At 45.8% G+C, this 21,793-nt stretch overlaps 1 protein-coding gene across 1 annotated transcript in view; it reads left to right on the top strand.

The window, feature by feature from the left end:
* Positions 1-21,793, top strand: part of LOC135898298 (dnaJ homolog subfamily C member 2) — a 139,531-nt gene that overhangs the window by 8,494 nt on the left and 109,244 nt on the right. Inside the window, exons 2-5 of the mRNA XM_065427170.1 lie at positions 1,288-1,478; positions 3,651-3,726; positions 4,882-4,980; positions 18,671-18,815. Coding sequence (XP_065283242.1) covers positions 1,288-1,478; positions 3,651-3,726; positions 4,882-4,980; positions 18,671-18,815 — 511 coding nt within the window. The remainder of the gene's footprint in view (positions 1-1,287; positions 1,479-3,650; positions 3,727-4,881; positions 4,981-18,670; positions 18,816-21,793) is intronic.

Genomic DNA, 21,793 nt, shown 5'->3' with positions numbered 1-21,793 from the left:
CAAAGCAGCAAAATAGGCATGACAGGTAATATGACGCACTCTGATCACAACCGTTCCTTGGGGAGAAATGCAATATTCATTGTCTTCTGCTACATACGCATCACACATAATGTGCTTTCAAGGTGCCTCCTTGTCAGGTAGCTGAAACGATAACTCCCAGGGGCTGTAGCATTGCACTGCTGAGTTGAAAGCCACAGGTTTGGCCCTGGCTGCGGCGACCACATTTTGATGGTGGGGAAATGCAGTAAACGCTTGTGTACTTACAGTTAGGCGCATACAAAAGAACCCCAGGTAGTTCAGATTTATCCAGAGAACCCCACTACAGCATGCCTCATAATAAGATTGTGGTTTTAGCAGGTAAAACCCCAGAATTTAATTATTTAAACGAAGACTCGTTAATGTACGGCTCACTACTGCATTTTGTAAGGCAGTAAGGCAGTACAATCTAAGGTCAAAAAACACCATTGCTGCACTGTACACATTTGTTCATTCTATCATCACCAAGAAAGCTATCATTCTTTCTTATTTACAGCAGGCTTTTACAGGTGTGTATTAGTGGAGCACTGCATTAGCCATCTTCAGCTATCTGGCAAGGAAGGAAGGTACCTTTGAAGCACGTCATGGGTGATGCCCATGCTGCAATACACTATCAATATCGCAGGCCCCACAGAGTGGTTGCAATCATTGTGTTATCATATTTGATTTGGTGATTGAGGGCTGCAGAAAGCTTTGCACTGCAACCAACTCGCATAGATCTGGAAAAAGACCATTGGCAGCACTCTGGACACTTTTGGAAAGAGCAGTGTTTGCATGCCCATCAATGTTTTACGGCCTGTTCTGCCACTCCAAACCTTTAAGCTCCGATTGTTTCCGCACCCCTTCTAGACTATCTTTTGGAGGTGGGAAACCTAAAATAAACGCTATTCATAATCTAACAAAGGTAATCTGGAATTGAATGAGTGTCTAGGTTCTTGAAAATCAGAAATTACTTGCAGTCCATTGGAAGCATCTTGGCTGTAAGCAAAACATAGATTTGCGAAATGACAGCATGCAAATAAAACATTCCTCTCTGGTGACAGTAACGTGTGTACCCAGGCTGCAGCACTGCAATAGGTTGGTGGCATCACATGCTGAACCTTGAGCTCTGGCCAGAGTACTCCACTTTTCATTATTTTCATTTCACTTGCCTTTCTGTTTTTCACCTCCATGTAACAAACAGCTTGACTGCGGAATGCGCAGGTCAAGCATCTTGTCTCAGTTTGGGCACTTTCCTGTCAACATTTGCAGAGCTCAGTCAGGTGGAAGTGGAACCTGTGGGCCGATGGTTTGAGGCAGTGTACCAGAATGCTCACACCCGCCACGTCTCGTCAGCAGCATCAATTGGTTCCGAGTCATCAGATGAGGGTGAAGGCGGAAGCGTTGCAGAGGATCCTGCTGAGACGCAGTACCTGCTCAGCCTCGACCCCAAAGAGTGGAAGGTGCTCCCCTTCTTTTCCTGCTTACGACGTTCCTGTTGAGAATGTCTGTGCACACAAAAGCTTTTTCCTTGTTTGCATCCTGACTTTATAGACATGAGACACTCAGCCAAAAGAGAGCAGAACAAGGTTTTCTACGCTGAAGATTTTTTGGTACTCCAGGGTGCTCCTCAGAGGTGCAACTTGGGTTGGACTTGCTAAGGAAACGTTTCTGGGGCAAGAGTGGCTAGCACAATACGAAGGAGCTGGCAATCAAGAATTGCATAGTGGCTGCTCTGACAAGATCTTAACATGTTAAAGAAAGTGTTGTTATTTATATAACTGTAATCAGCAAAATGAATTGCAGCATCTGCATAAAGCGATAGTGCTTTCCTGAATGAGGCCATAATCCACTTCAGTTCCTCTATTTTAGGTGCTGCCTCGACCTCTGGTGGCAAAGGCCGGCACTGCACCTTCGCTCTTCTGTAATGTTCCCCTTCGATTCACGCACATGCACTGAGAGATTTCTTGAGAAATGCTCCTCTGTTCCAGTGACTGAGTTCAAGTAAAAGAAAGTATCTGATAAGCTCTGGAGTCCAAATAAATGATCAAAGTACCTAATAACGAAAATAAAGCTAGAGGGCCTCTAAGTGTACTAGCATCATTCCTTGGACAAAACAATTGTAACTGCTCTCCAAAAACACTCTACTACGATTCATGCATATACTTGTAGATAATGGAGCCCTACATCATCATCAGCCTATTTTATGTCCACTGCAGGACGAAGGCCCCTCCCTGTAATCTCCAATTATCCCTGTCCTGTGCCAGATGATTCCAGCTAGCGCCTGTGAATTTCTTAGTTTCATCACACTGCCTAGTCTTCTGCCGTCCGCAACTGTGCTTCCCTTCTTTTGGCACCCATTATGTAACCCACAATGCCCCACAAAGAGTGCCTATGAGCTTACTGCTTGAACTGTAGGGATTTAGGCCAGCATATACCAGATATTGTTTATGCCATGTGCACTACAGAAAGTGTAATAACTGGATATGTGCTGCCTTTCCTATGCTAGTGTCGGGCATCGCACACTCTGTGGAAGCCTGCTGGGAGCAAGGACGACACAGAGCCCCAGCAGCAGCGCACAAAGCCTTTATGGCAGGCATCACAAAAGGCCTCTCTGAGGCCTTTTGTGATTGCACTAAATTGCACCAAGGATCATCAATCGGAACAATTGCAGATGCAAAAGTCAACATACATCGTGAGCAGCTCATGACCATCAATGAAGGTCACCTCATGCTTCTTGACAGCCACTCTCCTTATGTGATGCGGCTAAGGGTGTTTCAGCCAAACTTGCACCATGGTACTTCGGACCACATTGTGTGGCCCAGTGTTTTGAAATTAATGACATTACATTGGTGTAACCCCATGACAGGATGATGGGGTGCATTTGCACATGCAGAAATGCTGGCACTCTGATGACCCACAGCCAGGCATGGACCTGTCTTCAAGAAAGTTATTTTACATTTTAAAGAAAGGAGGAGCTGTGAGAACAGGACAACAGTGCCAGTGAGCAGTGGTTATGCAGATAGTCTACAGATGGTGCTTGGTGTGAGAAAACCAATAAAAAACGAGAGGAGCCATCTCGGTGGGCAGTAGGCAATAAAGGGTGGTCGTAAGTACAGCAGGCATGATACAGTCATTGATCCTAACAGAGTAGTGAAAGTCAAGTGTACCAAAAGCCACAAGGTGCAGCGTAGACTTCCAGCTGTTATTTACAAGACACGCTAAGCTGGCTTTGCAACTGAGCTATTGATGGCTTGATTTATATAATGACGTTTTGCAAATGGCACTTGAAGACACCCAGTGTAAAGGGAACAAAAAGATTGCAGCTAGCATTCTGTCAGTCGTGTTGACATCATGTCACCTGTTGCTTGTGTTTATTGCACACTTTTATTGGATGCCTTCAAGTCATTCACTTATTGTTTTGTTTTCTGTGGACTGCTCCAATGCTGTTGCTTTCCAGGGTGTGTTCATGCACTTGTGCCAACACACAAAGCACACGAAAAATTTCTGCCTGATTTGGATTTGCCTCAACCTGCTGTGCTTTAACTGTTACGAGACTGCTGCAACTGCCAGCTGTTGCAAGGGTTTGTGTTTAGCTTTGGGGCTGTTCAAAAAGTGCCCCTCCGTCTGTGCAGTCCCAAGACCACTACCGTGTGCTCGGCCTGCAGGGAAAACGATATGCTGCCACCGACCATGACATCAAGAAAGCCCGTGAGAACTGCTGCTGACCCTTTTTTATGGTGATTGCACGCTGTAAATTGGAAAGAAAACATATAGCTTTGTGGGTTTCTTTTTTTTTGTGTGTGAATGTTTACTGCAAGACGATGAACATGCTACTATTGAACAATTACAGTGCCTGTTGTTTGGCAAGTTGGTATTGATCTCGTTTTCAAAACATTAGAGCCGACAAGAACAGCTCCTTGATTGCTCTTTCTTTCAATTTCTGGTGTCTGTGTGCATAGTTGTTATGAAAAAACAAAACAAAGAATGACTGCATGTGACTTTATAGCAGCTACGTATATGACTGTAAAGAAAAGTGGTTGTTTTAAGTGGGCCTTCTTGTTGAATAATATTGGCTCTTACAGTTTGTAGACCTAGTATTGAAGGTGTTGAGATGAAGTGGGGGTGTATTGAACTGAAAGACGAAGAAACGAAAGCATAACATAATAGTTGTTGAATTTGATGTCATCCGTATGTGAAGTTGCAGTGTTATAAGCTTTATGCTTACATTATTTTTGTTTGATTTTTCACTTGCGGTTGATTTTAATTATCTTTTTTTGATTGAATGCACTCAGTAAATATTCCTTCACCAGTCACTCATTTAAGTGCAACAACTGTCTTTCGCATCGTTCCAGCATATCCTTGTGCAATTCACAGCTACAGTTCTGACAGCTTGCTATTTTATATGTTGCCAGAGCCAGCACAGCCTTTGGCACAGGAGTCACTCTTAATGTTCCTCTCATGAACACCGCTAGCTCATGGCTGTCTTAGATGACAGTCAAAAATGTATTGAATGTCACCATGCCACCATCATTGCTATTGTCATCATTGAGATGTTTTCACTGTCATCATATTCTCAATGCTGTGCCATTAAGTGCTTTGCACAGTAAGTGATACACGGATCATTCATTTTAAACAGCGCCAAAAAAACAAAAAAAAACAGACATGGAAGAGCACAGGGCCAGCATTGTCCTGTGCTCTTCCTTGCCCATTTTTTTTTTTCCCCGCTGTTTAAAATGAATTACCCATACCAACTAGCTCGCACCAAAACCCTTCTAGGACATATGGATTTTTAAAAGAGGCTGAAGTTTTGGCCATCGTGATCTACCTTTGAGTCATGAGAATGGTTTGATTTGGTCACTGCAGACCGGCGCAAGGTGTTGCTGCACCACCCCGACAAGCGGCGAACGGAGGGCGAGCAGGTCAGGGACCTGGACCGTGACTACTTCTCCTGCATCACTAGGGGTGAGCGACTGAATCACAGCTGGGCACCCACACACTTTTTTCATACTTAGCAGGCAGCTCTGCAAACACCAAGCAAGTGTTCTTTGTGGCCACTGGTTATTAGAAACGTGCCACTTCACTCGTTCAGGGATAAGTAAGTCCAGGTCTGTGATACCTTTATGTAATAATTATCATATTTTGCGACATAAAACTCTGTTGCTGGCTAATTTCTGCATTGCTAAGTTTTCCATTGCTGTTAGCGGTTTGGTTCCTGTTGACCATTGGCATGTTTTGCTCGAATTCGCAATTATTGTAGAGGCAATTCATGTGTTGAGCGAGCCTGTTCGCTTATTTGTTTTTACGAACGGTGACTATCTAGCCTTTTACCACTATTTGAATGATGACGACTGGTCTGGATTTTACCGTGCCGCAGATGTTGACACGTGTACTCGTTTATCTTTATTGGGCAACCACGTTTCAACGCCTAACAAATGTTATTGCACAGCGCACGACACACCTGCTTGTATCGGAAGTTTCTGGAATGTTATCGATCATTCTATGCAGTGCCTGTCACGGAATCTTGTGTAATCTGATTGCGTGTGTGCACGACGCGAATAGTGTACAACTTTGTGAAAGACACGCGGGTCCCGGCAATTACTCTGGAGCATTTGACGACTGATGTACAAAAGCCGACGTGCTTGGCCCGCTGATCAGATTTTCTACGATCGCCGACTGTGTTCACCACTATTGTTGTGCTTTAAGTGTAACTTGCTTTTGAGGGCACAAGTTCGCCCAATAAAGATTTAGTTTCGCCATTTGCAGTTTTGCTACTGTGTTTGTCACAGTCACTACCACGTCACAATATCAACAAAGCAGTTGGCATCCTTACTGATACAGTCAAATCCTCGTTACTACAGACCCCACATTAACAAATTTCTCAAGTTTATGAATATTTAAAAAATCCCCACCAGATTGCCTATATTTTCAATGTAAAAATATTTCAGAACTACGAATTTCAATACAGCACATATTTCCGAATAACGCACATTGTTTATTTTCAGCATTACAAATTTTGGCTAAAAGTAACAACGCCGCAACTCTCGCGTAAAACAGAAACCACGAGTGCTGTAGCTATCACCATCACCATGTCGAGTGCCAACTGCTTCACCACAAATTTCGCGACCACAGTGGTAGAATAGGAGAGGTGGCCAAGCGGCACCGCTTTGCCAATGCATCGCGCAGTATGCGATGGCTCTCGAGTTGCCGCCGCTTTGCATCAGATCGCAGCAGGGGTAGTCTGGGCTCATTTCTCTGCTCCGATGTACTTGAAAGTACGTAGCCGGCGGGCGCTCACGAGCATTCAAACTGTATTTTTAAACCTCTGATGTTTCAGAAAGAGCTCTGCATCGCACCAGACACATCTTCAATCACACTGAATAGTTATCGTCGCTTAAAACAGACTTTTTGCGCTGATTTACGTGTGGCTTCAGACGTGTCATTTATTCCTTGTTTATTGGATTTTTTTTGCTTTAGTTAGCTGGATACAGATTGGTTCTGGGAACATGTGGTGACTAATGTGTCATAGTCAAACTAATCATGTTTGAAACAAATATCTTTTTTATATGTTCATGACCAATAAGTACATCTGTTTCTTCTTCCTGATTACAATATTAATAAAAAATTCTTTATTAGCATGTACGACTATGCGGAAAGAGTATTTACTATCTTCCCCAAAGTACTGTTGTCATGTTAAACGAGTACTGACACAAAAAAAAATCTATGTGGTTTTTTCTGCTTTAATAAGTAGTTAATGACCCAGTAATCACGGCACGAGAGCTCATTTACTTCAGAGCGCAACAGGTAATTATCTGCAGTCTTTTTTGTAGCGACCAGTCCAAGTTTCGGTTTCAGAGAGCAACGAAACGGTCCACCGGGAGTGTAAACAAAGTAGTAGTCACGTGTTCGCAAAAAGCTGTGACGTATACTCTGCCGCGCAGCCAGCGTGCGGCGCGCCGGCACGCGAGCTTCGTGTTGCTAGTCGTCTGCTACGCCTGCACGTGGTTTGCCATGTCCTCGCCATCATCGTCGTCGTCGTCCTCGTTTTCGTCGTCCAGCGGCGACAATTTCCTGCATGTGGGAGTCGCCGCTGTATTAGACGTAGCCAATCACTTTCAGTTTGACCCACTGGAGAGCAGCGACTCGGATATTGCGGCCGGCGACGGCGAGCATGTGTAAAGAGCACGTGTAAAGCCGCATGGCAGCCAATGAAAATTCATGACGTAGCCACATGATGTAGCGTTTTCTTGGCTATTTACAGGCCCGGGTGATGTCAATGTCGCGAGGTGCTCTGTTTTACGGTTGGCTGCGCGCACGTACTTTAAAATTGATTTTAAATATGTTCTAAGCGATATTCGCCACTGATATTTTACACACGATGTGTGTGTGACCCACTAAATCGATCTCACAAGTTATCTCGACTTCAAATTTTTGTGTCAGTACTCCTTTAATCAATATGTGTATATGTGCATATATCAATACATTTGCATTTGCATGCATGCTCTACTCTCAAGGAAATGATTTTGGTTCATTTGCTGCATTACTATGTATCAATGGGAATACTCCAGTATGCGAAAGGAAAAAATCCAAAAGCACAAGACAAGACTAGAAAACTAAGGAAGCTATCAAAACTGGCTTGAGCTACACTCTAAAAACATTTACACCCTTTGGGGCTTATCTTGTCCCCAAACGATAATCGTCATCTGCCTTGCTGCTTGCGTTTCCTCTAATGAAAGCTCGGCGCTCGCTACTTTCCTGTTGAGAATGCTGTGTCAAGCTGATAGCGCACAAGCCGTTCGGGGCCAGGAAGTACTGGGCTCGCAGCATTAAAGAAAAGAAATGCGGGCAAGACAGATGACGATTATTATCTGGGGACAAAATACAACCCAAAGGGTGTAAAAATTTTTTAGAATGTAGTGCTTCGCAACAAAGTTAAAGGCATGGGAGATATATATCGTGTTCACAAACTTTCCTGCACTCAATTGTGCTGTCATGGTGCATTTATTTAATTGTATACACTGCAACCTTGAAAAAGTATTCAGTTTCTAGCATAGCATAATTGTATTCCCAAGTTAAATGCCAATAAAATATTTTGTTACTCTTATTTGCACATTTTTTTTTCTGTTCTTAGGGAGCTGAACAATAATTAATCAATTGGTGAGCGCACAGTAACATTTAGTTACAGCCAGACGACCATAAATCAACTACGTCCATGAGCCAATGACATGAAAACCAAATTAATTTTTTTTTTACGTTGTACACGCGGCGGTAAGAATTTTCAGACTTCCAGAAAAATACACGCTCGTCCCTTGTGATCGGCGTTCCGTATCAGTCTTGTCAAAGTTACCCGCGCCAATCAGAAATCTTTAAGCTCCAGAGAGCTTGACATACTTTTTTTTTTTCGTAGACAAAACCAACAAACAGCCTCTACAAATTACTAAAATCATAAACAGCGTTTTAAAGCCAGAGAAATTTCGATAATAACTGACCTTTTACAGCACAGTGAAAGCTTGTGATGCATGTCTTTGGGCCCATAAACCCATTTCACCACCTGGCGAGTGCTGCAGAAACTCGAGAGGTGCGGCGACGCGCTTGCGGCGCTCGTTTGGCCACCTCTCCTATTCTATTACCGTGTTCACAACAAAGGTGAGATCACGACAAAGGTTGGATCACGACAAAGGCCTGAGATCCAACTATGAATGCAGCTGGTGACGGCGCCAAGAAGAAATGAAAGCAGTTTTCGCTGCAGGACAAAGTGGACTTATTGCAGGAAATCGACGCAGGGAAAAAGCAAATCAACATGAGCAGACAGCGTGGCATTGCCCCATCGACCGTCACGACCATTTCGAAAGACAGACAAGATTGTGAAACTTCACCAGGAATCGCAACTCGCCCCTACGAGGAAACGGCTGTGACTGGGAAACGTTCAAAATGTGGACCAAGCTGTTCTCATATATGTAGTTAAAAGATGCCAGACTGCAAAACGTTCCTGTGTCTGGCCTAATGCTCCAATGAAAAGCCAGTGAATTTGCCGATGCAATTGAAATAACTGGGTTCGACGCCAGTGCGGGTTGGCTTTTTCGTTTCTGCCAAAGGAACGGGATAACTTTGCAGGTAGTCTTGGGCGAGGAAAAGGCCGCTGACAGGGAAGGCACGGATTCCTTGCACGCTGATTGTTTTCTAGAGGTGTGTGAATGCCACTTCTCTCACCGCCAAATCATCATCCTTGGGCACCAGGGGATGCCAGAGGCGTGTGACCTGATTCGGACAAAATTTATGCCATTGCTAACTTTTCTGTTCTGAAGTCTACCAAGGACGTTTGTAGTTTGGTAGGGCTGTGCTCTTATTTCCAGCTCTTTGTGGAGGATATTGCGACCATCGCGTGTCCCCTTACTGACCTCATGAAGAAAGACGCCCCTTTTTCTTGGGGTCCGGACCATGCCGCATCTTTTTCGCAGCTCACTACTCTCCTTACCACACCTCCAATTCTGGCCTACTTTGACCCGTCTGCCTCAACGGAAGTTCGAACTGATGCCAGTGGTCACGGCATAGGAGCAGTTTTAGTACAACGCCAGCGTGGACATGGGAGATGGTCAGCCTATGCCAGCCGACTTCTATCACCCGCCGAGCGCAACTATTCTATCACTGAGCGTGAGTGCCTTGCTCTTGTGTGGGCTGTTGTAAAGTTTTGTCCATACGTGTACGGACACCCATTTTGTGTGATCACTGATCACCACGCTCTTTGCTGGCTATCCTCACTCATGGGCCCCACGGGATGACTCGCTCGCTGGGCTTTACGCCTGCAAGAATATACCTTCTCTGTGGTGTATAAGACGAGACGCTTGCACCAGGATGCCAATTGTATGTCCCGCTACCTTGTCGACAAACCGGCTGATGCGGATGCCATCACTTGCATTTTCTCTGTGTCCCAATTTCTTCAAAATTGGCAACGAGCAATGCCGCATTCTTTCAGTACGAGCCCTCGTCGACCATCTGGAGTCAACGCCTGGCGACGCCTCTCTCCGGATGTTTCTCCTCAAGGAGGGGACATTATACCGCCGCAATTTCGATTCACATGGCCCTGACCTTCTGCTCGTCATTCTATCGCACCTGCGTTCGACTTTCCTCCACCAACTTCACGACGCTCTCTTGGCTGGACACTTGGGGGTCTCGTGCACATACAACTATCTACGCCGTTGATTCTTTTGGTCGGGTATCGCCCGCTCCGTGCGGCACTACGTTGCCGCTTGTGAGCCCTGTCGACGCCGGAAGAAGCCCTCCACACTTCCAGCTGGATGTCTCCAGCCAATCGACATACGACCTGAACCCTTTTTCCGGGTCGGCCTGGACCTTCTTGGACAATTTCCTCTATCGGGCTCTGGAAATAAATGGCTCGCCGTCGCTACTGTAGAGGCGGCGAGCCATGTGGTACGCAATCACCAGAGCCCTCCCGACAAGTTGTGCTACTGACGTCGCTGACTTTCTTCTCTGTTACATCATTTTAGTGCACGGTGCTCTGTGCCAATTACTCACTGACTGTGGCCGCAGCTTTCTCTCGGCAGTTGTCGAGGCATCCTCCGCTCCTGCTCGACAAAGCACAAGTTCAGCACATCCTACCACCCACAGACCAACAACCTCACGGAGCGTCTCAACCGGACCATCACCGACATGCTTTCGAAGTACGTTGTGAAGAGCACCACGACTGGTATCTTCAATTACCATATGTGACGTTCGCGTGTAATTCAACACGTCACGACACCGCCGGCTATTCACCATTCTATCTCCTATATGGCTGAGAACCCGCATTGCCTTTGGACACTTTGGTGCCCTCGGCCACACATTCAGCCACGGAATATGCCCATGATGGGATCACACGTGCCAACCACGCGCGCCAACTCGCCCGCACCTGTCTCGAGGCCTCACAGGAGCATCAGAGACGCCTCTATGATTGCCACCATCGCGACGTTCACTTTTCTCTGGTGCTTCTCTGGTCACCCATTCGACGTGTGGGCCTTTCCGAAAAGCTGCTGTCGCGCTGCACTGGCCCATGCTGTGTGGTGCGACAAGTGACCGATGTCACATATGGAATCATCCCCGCCGACCTCTCAGCGTCATCGTCGGCTGCCATACTAAAGCCATACCATGCACCTTTCACCGAGGATGTGTAGATTAAGCACCGCGATGGTGCTTCGACTACCGGGGGTGATGATACGGAACAGCCACCACGGTGTGGCTGCACTGAGGAGGAGGAAGACAACGTGTGCGCCCATTTGATATAGTGTCACCATTTTGGCCTCCGTGAGCTCCCCTGTAAATAAGTAGTGCATCAGCTACACGTAACAATATTTTCAACGCGGATGAGACCGCACGTTTTTATCAGCTCCTGCCAGACCGGACAATGCACTTCAAAGGGCAGCAGTGCAAAGGAGGCAAGAAGTAACATCTTCGCGTGACAGTCCTGCTTTGCTGTAATGCAACAGGCATGAAGAAGATTAAACCGCTCGTTACCGGCAAGTGTGCGAAGCCTCGCTGCATGAAAAACATCATGTTGTTACAGCACGACTACCACGCCAACAAACAAGCCTGGATGACCAGAGAACTCTTTTCCGGGTGGCTCATTAAACTTGACGACCAAATGAGGTGGGATGACCGAAGAATTCTACTGGTTGTCAACAGCTGCTCTGTTCACATTGTGAATGTTCGCTTGATGCAGGTTCGCTTGAAGTTTCTGCAACCAAACAAATGTCCTTGCTGCAACCCCTAGACCAGGGCCTTATAAAGAGTGTGAACGCAGAGTTTCATAAGTGCCTTGTGCAGTGGTTGATTATGAACCTCCGCCTAAAGCAGCTGACTGCAGTCAATATTCGTCAGGCAGTGGAAATGCTCACAGGAGCTTGCTGGAACTTGAAGGCATCCACCATTACCAACTGCTGGTGAAAAGCAGGGCTTGTCAAAGTTCCTGTGCAGCTTGAAGATGGCCTGGAGGTGACCGACAACAACCCAGGAGACCTGTGGATCGAGGTTGTAGAAATGCTGCCCACCATCCCTTCCTTCGACGACTACATGGAGAGCGACAGCGCAGCACTAACGGCAACGGTTCTGACAACTGAAGGGATTGTTAAACTGTGTTCGCGACGTCTCCAGTGACGATGACGACCCGAATTAAGACAACTGTAGGTCACCGAACACAGAAGATGAGATCGTGGCGAACATCGATGTTTTTCTGCACATGAAGAAAGTCCGCACTTACGTCACCCGGTGCAGTGACGTACCCGATGAGGTGTACAAACTCGAAGATTATGACGCATTCCTAATTGATCATTTTTACTGCACGCGCCAAAAGAAAACATTTTTATTTGAGAGTAGGCTTGTTTACACATGCGTCGATCGCCAAGGTATGTCATTTTCATTCCTAGGTTTGTCACACTGGCTTATATCGGTAAGTTTTTCATTACAATGATATTTCAAAATAACGAACAATTTTGGGAAAACCCGTTTGATTTGTTATATAGAGATTTGACTGTAATGTAAAATCTGCTTTGGAAGCCTTCGGTGCTTGCAAAAAATTTCATCCTGCTCGCTATCCTACATGGTTTTCTAAGGAATTGCGTGGTTTTCTTTGTAAAAAGCTAAGGTGAGAAGTTCAAGGACATAGAATAATCAGAGTGGTACGAAAAATTTTGTCTCTTGCAAAGCCAGGTGAAACACATGATGCGTAGAGACAGTAATGCATACCGTATTTATACAATTGAAGGTCGACCTATTTTTTAAAATGTGAAAACTTGAAGTGAAGGGGTTGACTTACAATCAAAACCAAAACATGGCACCGCCAAAAAAGTGAGATCAATGAGATATCAGGGGAGATAAAACATAGTTACAATGTTATGTTTGCTCTATGGCCCTACCTGTAGCTTTTCGCTATCCTGCACCTTTGTTCACTTTTTGGAAGGGTTTTTCAACAATGTTTAGAGTTTTACAGTGCACGCAACACACATGGGGGGGAAAGTGTCGATAGTTGATGGAAGTGCAGCAGCACCCTCAGAACGGCAGCGTTTGTGGGGTGTATCGATAGTTTGCAGAAGAGCGGACACCACTCACATGTTTCTTTTTCCATGTACCTCTTTAGTTTCATGCGTTCAAGTTGACGTTGGCCACATGCTACTTCCGTGCTTCCTCAGTCATGAGTGCTCAGAGCCCACTAAACATTCGGCGCTCGTTCACAGTAGCGTTCAAGGGGGCTGCCATCGTTTGCGCTGAAGAAACAAATAACTGCGTAGTGGGCCGCAAGTTTGATCTTTTGCCGTGACAGTGAGTGGCTGGTGAAAGAAGACCGCGAACTTATGCCAGCCGGACCTGTCAAAAGAGCCTCCCTGATGGCTGCGTGTAGTTGGGTGCATTCTGCGTGGGCTGCTGTTCCACAAGATGTCGTGGTGCGGTCGTTTGCCAAATGTGGAATTTCACTGGACGACGACGCGCTGTGGGACCGTAGCAGCGATGACGATGGCAGCGCTAGTGAGGACGATGGCACATGTGAAAGCGAGTAGTCCCGTGACCATGCCAGCTACCAATAAATTTGCGTTATAGAATGCACCATCGGGTACGGTTTCTTTTTTTTGTTTGTTTTTTTCCTGTCGCATGCAAAATTGGTGGGGTGGGGGTGTCGACTTACATTTGAGTCGACTTGCAATCATGAAAATATGGTACATTAAATTTGTCGAAGAGCATGTAAAATGTGGTCCCAAATGTTTCTGGACCTATGTAGAAGATTACAGTTTTGAGTGGGCTGAGATTAATGTCATAAATCATCCATTTGCTGGCATTCTTAGAAACTGTGACAACTCGGTCAAATCTCTATATAATGAATCACATTGGACCGCCGAAAATCATTCTTTATTCTGAAAGGTCGTTATAGTCCCAAAATTAATCATTCCACCCATCAATCTATCAGTTCATATGTTGTCACCATTTAAGCTACCCACGAAAAAATCACTCTTGGCTCTCAGCCTGCGCTGTTGCCATTTTCCTTAGGTTCTGCCACCACGCATCACCATATAATACAAGTGACATGCACAAAGCTGATGCTGAGAAAACTACTGACAAAAAAGAAGCTCCATGTCACCTCCTAAGTGCAATGTTTCTTGTGTGTTTGTTTTTCACATTCCTTGCCATGGACACTGCAATTGTCTCACTTGAGAACACCTGAACTGTTTCAAAGCACAAGTGCTCATAAACAACACCATCCGGAGCCTGCAAAGTGTGACCGTGTGGCATCCCCACGAATACTGAGGTTACATTTCTCCACGCGCTACTACAGCCGCAGAAAGAAGGATGAAAGAAAAAAGAGATGCGCCTCCATTGAGAGACAACACTTTCCTAGGCAGAGTGTGCACTGATAAAACCTGATGCGTCGTTGCCTCCACAATAAATTAAAAAAAAAAGAAATCCCTCCCGTATTTCTTTAATTGAGCGAAGTCTCAGGTTTTCAGAACCAGTCTGCCGAGGCGCCTGCGTTGTGCACCTTGTCTTCTGCTAGCCTACTGTTTCAGCTGTCGTGAAGGATGCACAGAAGTCTAAAAGGCTCCAGATTTCGGAATGTTAGTGGTACCGAGCCATTGTTATTAGACACGGAATCTGATTACGATCGTTATTCTGAAATGCTTGGTATTCTGAAGTGATCCTGGCAGTGTGATAAGACAGCATGCTTGGCATTGTACCAAGAAAGCCTTCCCTTGTAGATGCCGATGCATCTAGCGTTAGCCTTGTCAAAAATAAGTTATGCCCGGAAGCAACGATCTGAGAATGCGACACATTGTGTTTGGTCACTTTTAGATTAATCACTCATGCTCTGCTGAATCCGATATTTAGGCGCTCTCCACTTGGAGGTTGAGTCGTGCTTAGGGTCGTTTTAAGATCTTGCAGCACGTTCGTGTGATTTTAACAGCATGTTTGGGCAGTACGTTTCCCAGATATTAAGTTTCTTTTCTCACGGTTCCGTGGAAAATGTATTACAGGGGCTGCACTTTAAATTGATCAACAGTGGTTGGACATAGGGTGCTTCGGGTTGGGGCCAATATTTCGGCACAAGGGCTTGCCTTTGGTGGGGGGGCAAGGACGAGTCCCCTTGCTGACTTCCGTTAGATTTTAAAGCAAGAATGATAGCTCAAAATGAATGATTTCAGTGTTTACCCGATTCGAATGTACACTTTTTTTCAAAGAAAATTTGCCCAGAAATTGCTTAGGCATTGCAATCTGATACGAAAGCAAAACCGCATTCACGCCGTTCATAACAGGGGGAGCTAACCTAGCCAGTGTCATTACCATTGCTATCACAAGGTCATGACCATCGATGGTGACGAAACGAGTTCTCTCATAGCATGACAACAACAGTGCATCGTTTGCAGTTTGATTGCGAAAAGTTATTTTACATGTTAAGCCAGTGGTACCAAGTCGAATCACTTGTTCTTGGCCGAAGAAGTGCATGCGTCGCAGGACGGACTAGTGAAATGGTTAGCGTAGGCGAGGGCCTCCATACCATTTGGAATTTTTGCACAGTCGTACAATAAATGCAGAATATCAAATGCCCTGTGGATCATATGGAGGACGACATGTTGTGGTTCTTCACAGACAGCCATAAAGTATTGTCTGAGAGAGATGTAAATTAAGTAAATTCCCACTCCATGAAGGTAAAGCTTGCTGGTCGTGCCTTTTTTAGTTGCCAGAATCTTAAGCGTACATGTGTTTTTCTAGCAAGGAAAACAGGTGTGCATTTGATTTCTATGTACTTCGCGTAAAAGCTCTAATGTCATTTCTAGGTTAGTTTTCTACTTTGCACCCACAAAGATGGGGTGCATGTTTGATTCCGGGGCATGTCAGAATTGGCCGTGAATACTGTGAATTGTTACGGCTGTGTGTTCCTCCTTTTTTTTTTTGCCTCTTGTTTAAATCGTCCAATCTCATCTTGGCGTGCCCATTCAGCGTGAATTGTGGCACGAGACATCGACACTTGTCGAGCTGGAGGGGCCAGAACGAACCGACATGCACATTGTCATTTTCCTGTTTAAGACAGCAAAGTCAGAATACGATACGTATAATGCCACCAGAGTGAAACATAATGCTAACGGCGACACATCTGAGTTATCGCCTATTAAAAGCGGGCAGTAAGCTTCCAACAGCACTACAGCCCACACCATGTGACACAGACAGGGGAGGATGTTTATCGTTGGCAGCGATAGCTGTGAATATGGACCCGGGAGGGAGAAAACTGTTTGTGTGCTGGCATTTTCTCATGAGACAGGCAGGTGAATATTGCAGGGACGCTGTTGTAAAGGGCAGCTACTGTTTGCTACTGCATGTGCCGCGTGCCTTTCCTTGTTTACCTGGGATCAAGCGGCCGGAAAATGTACGGTACGATTGCAGTTGGGTGAGGTAATGAATGTTGGTGCCGAAAGATTGTGTTCCCCTGGAGCGTAAACCGCTAAAAAATAAGCGTAACTGTATTCACTTTTCGCGTAACTTTTGACTTTTAAAAACTTTTAATAACTTTCAACTGTATTCACTGCATTCACGTAACTGGTCACTTTTTGTGTTCTCGATCGCAAACGTTGGTGCCGTGAAATTGTATGTAATGTGATCGTAACAATGAAGCTCTACTGTAGTGCAGTGCAAGGCAGGCACACAGGGCAACAGAAAGACGGGGACACAGCTGTGTTTTTTGCTTGTGCTGCACTGTGCATAATGCCATCCCAACTAGCCCATCCATCCATCATTCCATTGAACATGAAGTCAGCATACATTGCAGCCAATTAAAGCACAAGGTTGCAAAGATGGGTTGAAGTGATTTTGTCATATATTCAAGGTTGTGAACCTTTAGGAAGGATATTGGTGCCCTCATAATATTGGAGGGGCACCTCAAGGCAACATGGAGCTTCCACTCGTTCAAAGAATGTTGTATATCGATTGCTAAGGGGGTGGGCGGTAAGCAGGCAACTGTTGACACAGTGCTCTTACAACCTTCCTCTTCCCAGTCATAAGCAGCGGGTGCAAGTTGAGTGATCATCTCAAACCACGAGGACAGAGAGAGTAAGCAAAGGAATGACCTCAGCCTGACTTTCGTTAATGTGATGAGCATTCAATGAAGTGATACACCACATTGCTTTCTCCAAAGCACATCATGTATAAGGCATTTGTGCCAATTGGGTTCGTCTTCTGCGCTTTTCTATGGATGCACTGTGCGGTCTAGTGACCACACTGTGAAGTCTGTGTGTAGCGCATGTCGGAATATATATGATGTGGATTCAATTCCACTCAGTTTAGGAGAAATTTTAAAGAATCCTTTTGTTTTTTTGTGATTGTGATGTTGGCCTGACGGTTGGTTTCGAAGCCAGTTTTTCAGCACAGCATCCCAATGCTCGACCCTTGTTACCCTTGTTGATCTCTAGAGAAAGAAAAGCTTGACAACAGGAGAAGAAAAATAACATGAAATTAAGACAAGCCTGCATCATGTCATACTGAGTGTACCCAGGAACTGAATTCTTATTCTTTGTAAATGTTCTTACATGCCGCTTTATTAACCTCACCACATTAACCTGTCCAGTGATGGCTTTCTGTTTGCTTCATACTGATAGTGAAGTGCCAACTTTTTATTCCTCCTTTGTGCCTTTCTTCAATCTGGACATACAGTAAACGCACATTAAGTCAAACACTAATATGTCGAAATATCTGTCAAGTCAAAGTCCTTTCCTGCTTCAGTGTCAACTCCATGTATTTTTCACTTCTTGTCTCGAAATGCTCTTGCACCGCACTTTCAATTTCATGAAATCTCAACTGTGAAATTGTCAGGAAAAACTTGGTACCCAGAGGAATCCATACTTTGCGGCCACTGAAATATCGGCAAAAAATGTCAGAACCGCAAGTTTGTAGCAAATTGGTTCACATGGCATTGGCTGATATGCCAACCAAGGTCATGTGAGAGAGGGCAACCCCTAGCAACTACTGCTAAAAGGAAAGTACATGCGACTTCCGCAATGTGCATGCTCGCGTGTGCATTTCTATGTTTGTGGATCTGTGTGCTAGGCCACGTTAGTTGTGATGCTTGACTGTGGATTTAGTGAATACTTCTGCAAGAAAGGCGCGAGCATGACATTGTATAAGCTGCCCAAATCATTGACATTAGAGCAGCTTTCACGATATACGTGACTAGGCTTTGGACACGTCGGTGTCTTTGTGTAACAGCGTTTGCTTGGCTCTGTGCAAGGATTGCTAATGTCCGTAGATACTCAACATGTTGGGGGCCAAGTCACACAATATCTCACAAATGTGATCTGCCAAAAATATTGATCCTGGTAGGTTGAACTTTTGGGTGAAAGTTAGCAGCTACTGGCACCGATTTTGAAAAATTCTATGTAGTCTGTCGACGGCCAGAGGCTTATATTTTCATGAATTCACTTATCTCGGTACTCTGCTTATCTCAAAATTTTTCCTGTTTTTACAGCTTGGAGTTAACAAAGATTTAATGAAATAAGCCTCAGTGGAATTGAAAACAGTTAACTCACCTTATGCCATCCCTGCACACATCTGTAAACATCCCTAAAGAATTGCTTCACTTTGCCAGCCTACCAGAGTTCCTGATTCTTCTTGCATGTTGGCTCTCTTGCAGCATACGAAATACTGGGCAACCCCGTGCGGCGACGTTCCTACGACAGCGTGGACCCTGAATTTGACGATGACATCCCAACCAATTGTGCAGAGGCACGGAACAATTTCTTTGCCACATTTCGGCCAGTCTTCGATGCAAATGCAAGGTGAGACAGCACAGCTTGCTGTCAAAGATGGCTTGTGCATGCTACGTTCTGGGGTGGCTGCTGAGCGTGATGTTCAATTCTTGAACACGAAAGCCACATTTCAATACAAGAATAGTGAAAGGACTCGTGTGTACCTAATTTTTGATGTGCATTAATTGCTGACGAGTATACGGTAAAACCTCGTTAAACGGTACCCACTTAAACAGTAGTTTCGTTTTAAAAGTAAAAGTGAAATCCCCGACTCAGCGGCCAATGAACATAACGTGTTTTGTACCCGCAATAAACCGTACCAGCTTATTGCATACGTATCGGTTTACACGTGGTGTTTCCACTTTTCGTCGCGCAAACATAGCGGTGAGCCGTCTCCATTGGGCGGCCCGGCAGAACAACAAGCCTCAGAGATCAGAACAACGGCCTCCAAGCACCCTGTGCATTCGCGAGCAAAGCCACGTCGACATCAACATCATTGCGGCGGCGTGCTAGAGTGCGTTGTGGCGTTGTGCATGCGAGCACTTGCATCATGCCGAAACTCGGATAAAAAAAGACACCGGTTGCTCAGCATAGAAGAAAAATTAGACATTGTTCGGGCTATCGAATGTGACATGAAGAGGTCGGCACTGGCTCGTGACAGGGATCTGCTGTTTACTACGGTGTCTGGCACTTAGAATGCAAAGAAGTTGCTCGGCAGCACTGCTGCGACCGCGAAGGGATGTCGGCTACGAGGTTCAACTTTTTGCCATCGTTGCCTCTGTTGTTGCCGAAGTGCCGGCTAGCGACAGTGATGAGGACGACACGGAAAGCGACAGCACGGGCGATTCAGGCCTGACAGTGGCAGACCCAACAATGGCAGAAACTGCGCGTTACCTCAGCCTCGTGAATGCAATCGTCGCGACAAGAACAGCACCCCGCGACTTCCGCAGTGCTACCGCATGCGTGCGCTGAGAATACGTAATGCCAACAAGGAATTTGCCATGCGAGTGTTTGCCGAGAAGAGGGGTGCGGGCTGAAAGGCTGGCTCGCAGGTTTGAGGCCGCTGTTGTCGCTGCTAGGCCGTAGTGGCATCAAACGAAAATAACATTTTTGTCACCCGAAGTGAATAAATACCGCATGTTTTTTTTCCCTTTCATCGCACTTTCTCCGAGTTCCTTTTTTGACAGGTAAATGTTCGATCTCATGCTACTTCGGTTAAACAGTACTATCGTTTAGTTCATACTTTTTCCGAGCTCCGGCCAACTACGGTTTAACGAGGTTTCACTGTATCAGTAGTCATTGCAAGAAATTTTCATGCAAGGTTCTTTTCTTTCTTTTCTTTTTTTTTTCCATGATGAATTGTCTTGTGTGTGATCACATCATCTGCATCAAACATCGTGTCACTTCTTAAATGTATACTTGAAGTAAAACTCTCATGATAGTATGCATTCAAGGCTAGATGCGCTCAGCGTTTTATGTGAATGCACAGAAAGAGACAACGGCCGAGCGGGGCGAGCGCGAGCAGCAACAACAACAACCGTCTTCTGTGTCTTCATCTTCTGCTGTCGCCCGTATTTCTCACTACAATCACTCCCCGGCAAAACAGGAGCCATCCTGGCGACCTATGGAACAGGCAGCACTGGTGGATCGTAGTGCAGCTTCAGTCAGTCGACGTGAACAGCTTTGCGTCTGGGATGCCGTTGGTCCGTAGATGGCTGAATAGGCTCAATGATGTAGTTGACTGGGGACGTCTGTTGTAGAAACCGATAAGGGCCGTCATACTTTGAGCTCAACTTTGTAGGAAGGCCAGGAGTAGAGAACAAGAAGCCATGCCAGCGTTCCAGGTGAATATGATGCAAAAATCAAGCTTGCGTCACAGCCATGTTTCTGGTTGGTTTGATCTTGCGCGGTAAGTGAGCGAGCGATCTCACGACATTCTTCGGCATAAATGGCAGCTTCAGATAGAGTCCTAGATTCGGAAGCGTCAGGGCGATACAGAAGAATTGTGTCCATAAATGTGGAAGGTTCGCGACCATAAAGAAAAAAGAAGGGAGAGAATCTCGTAGTAGACTGAGTGGGGCTATTGTAAGCATACGTAACAAAGGGAAGGATGCAGTCCGAGTTAGTGTGGTCAGCGGAGACGTACATGGCGAGCACGTCGCAGAGAGTATGATTAAAGCGTTCAGTTGTACCATTGGTTTGTGGATAGTAGGCACTTGTAGTTCTATGGACAACATTGCAATCGCGAAGGAGGGTTTCTACAGCTTTGGATAGAATTGAACAACACGGTCACTCAGTATCTCGCGAGGCACACCGTGTCGAAGGACAAGGTTGCAAAGGTTGAACAAGCCGACTTCACATGCTGTGGCCGCCGGGAGTGCTGAAGTTTCAGCGTAGCGCGTGAGGTGGTTCACGGCGACGATGATCTAGCAGTTGCCATCTGAGGTGTACGGTAGAGGGCTGTACAAATCAGGGCCGATACGGTCGAAAGGTCGGGAGGGACAAGGCAATGGTTGCAGCGGCCCTGTTATTTTGTGGCTCTTGCGGCATTGGCATTTGGAGCACAAGTGGACGTACTACTGAACGAAGCGGTACATTCCTCGCCAGTAGTATCGAAGCTCTAGGCGTGCATACGTCTTTAGTACACCGGCATGGGCACATTGTGGATTCACATAAGAAGAGGCACAGACGTCGGAACGTAAATGGCGAGGAATCACTAGCAACCATTTACGGGCATCAGGTAGGCAGTTGCGGCGGTACAGGAGCCCTTCACGGATGGCAAAGTAGCGAGTAGTGCGACGAAGCGAGCGGTCAGTGGTGCGAGGTGACGGTTGAGATAAATACTCCAGAAGAGAGGCTATCCAAGGATCCCTGCGTTGCTCTGCTGGCATGCCAGCGAATGTAAGAGATGAAGAATCGTAGCTGGAGACAGGAGTACCATGCTCATCAGGCAGTGCTGAGTGCGAAAGAGCGTCAGCATCCGAATGCTTATGGCCTGACCGGTAGAC

The sequence above is a fragment of the Dermacentor albipictus genome, chromosome 5, assembly GCF_038994185.2.
Source record: "Dermacentor albipictus isolate Rhodes 1998 colony chromosome 5, USDA_Dalb.pri_finalv2, whole genome shotgun sequence".
In the NCBI taxonomy this organism is placed as follows: Eukaryota; Metazoa; Arthropoda; class Arachnida; order Ixodida; family Ixodidae; genus Dermacentor; species Dermacentor albipictus.
The sequence above is the reverse complement of the archived record's forward strand: the minus strand, read 5'-3'. Positions and strand labels throughout refer to the sequence as shown.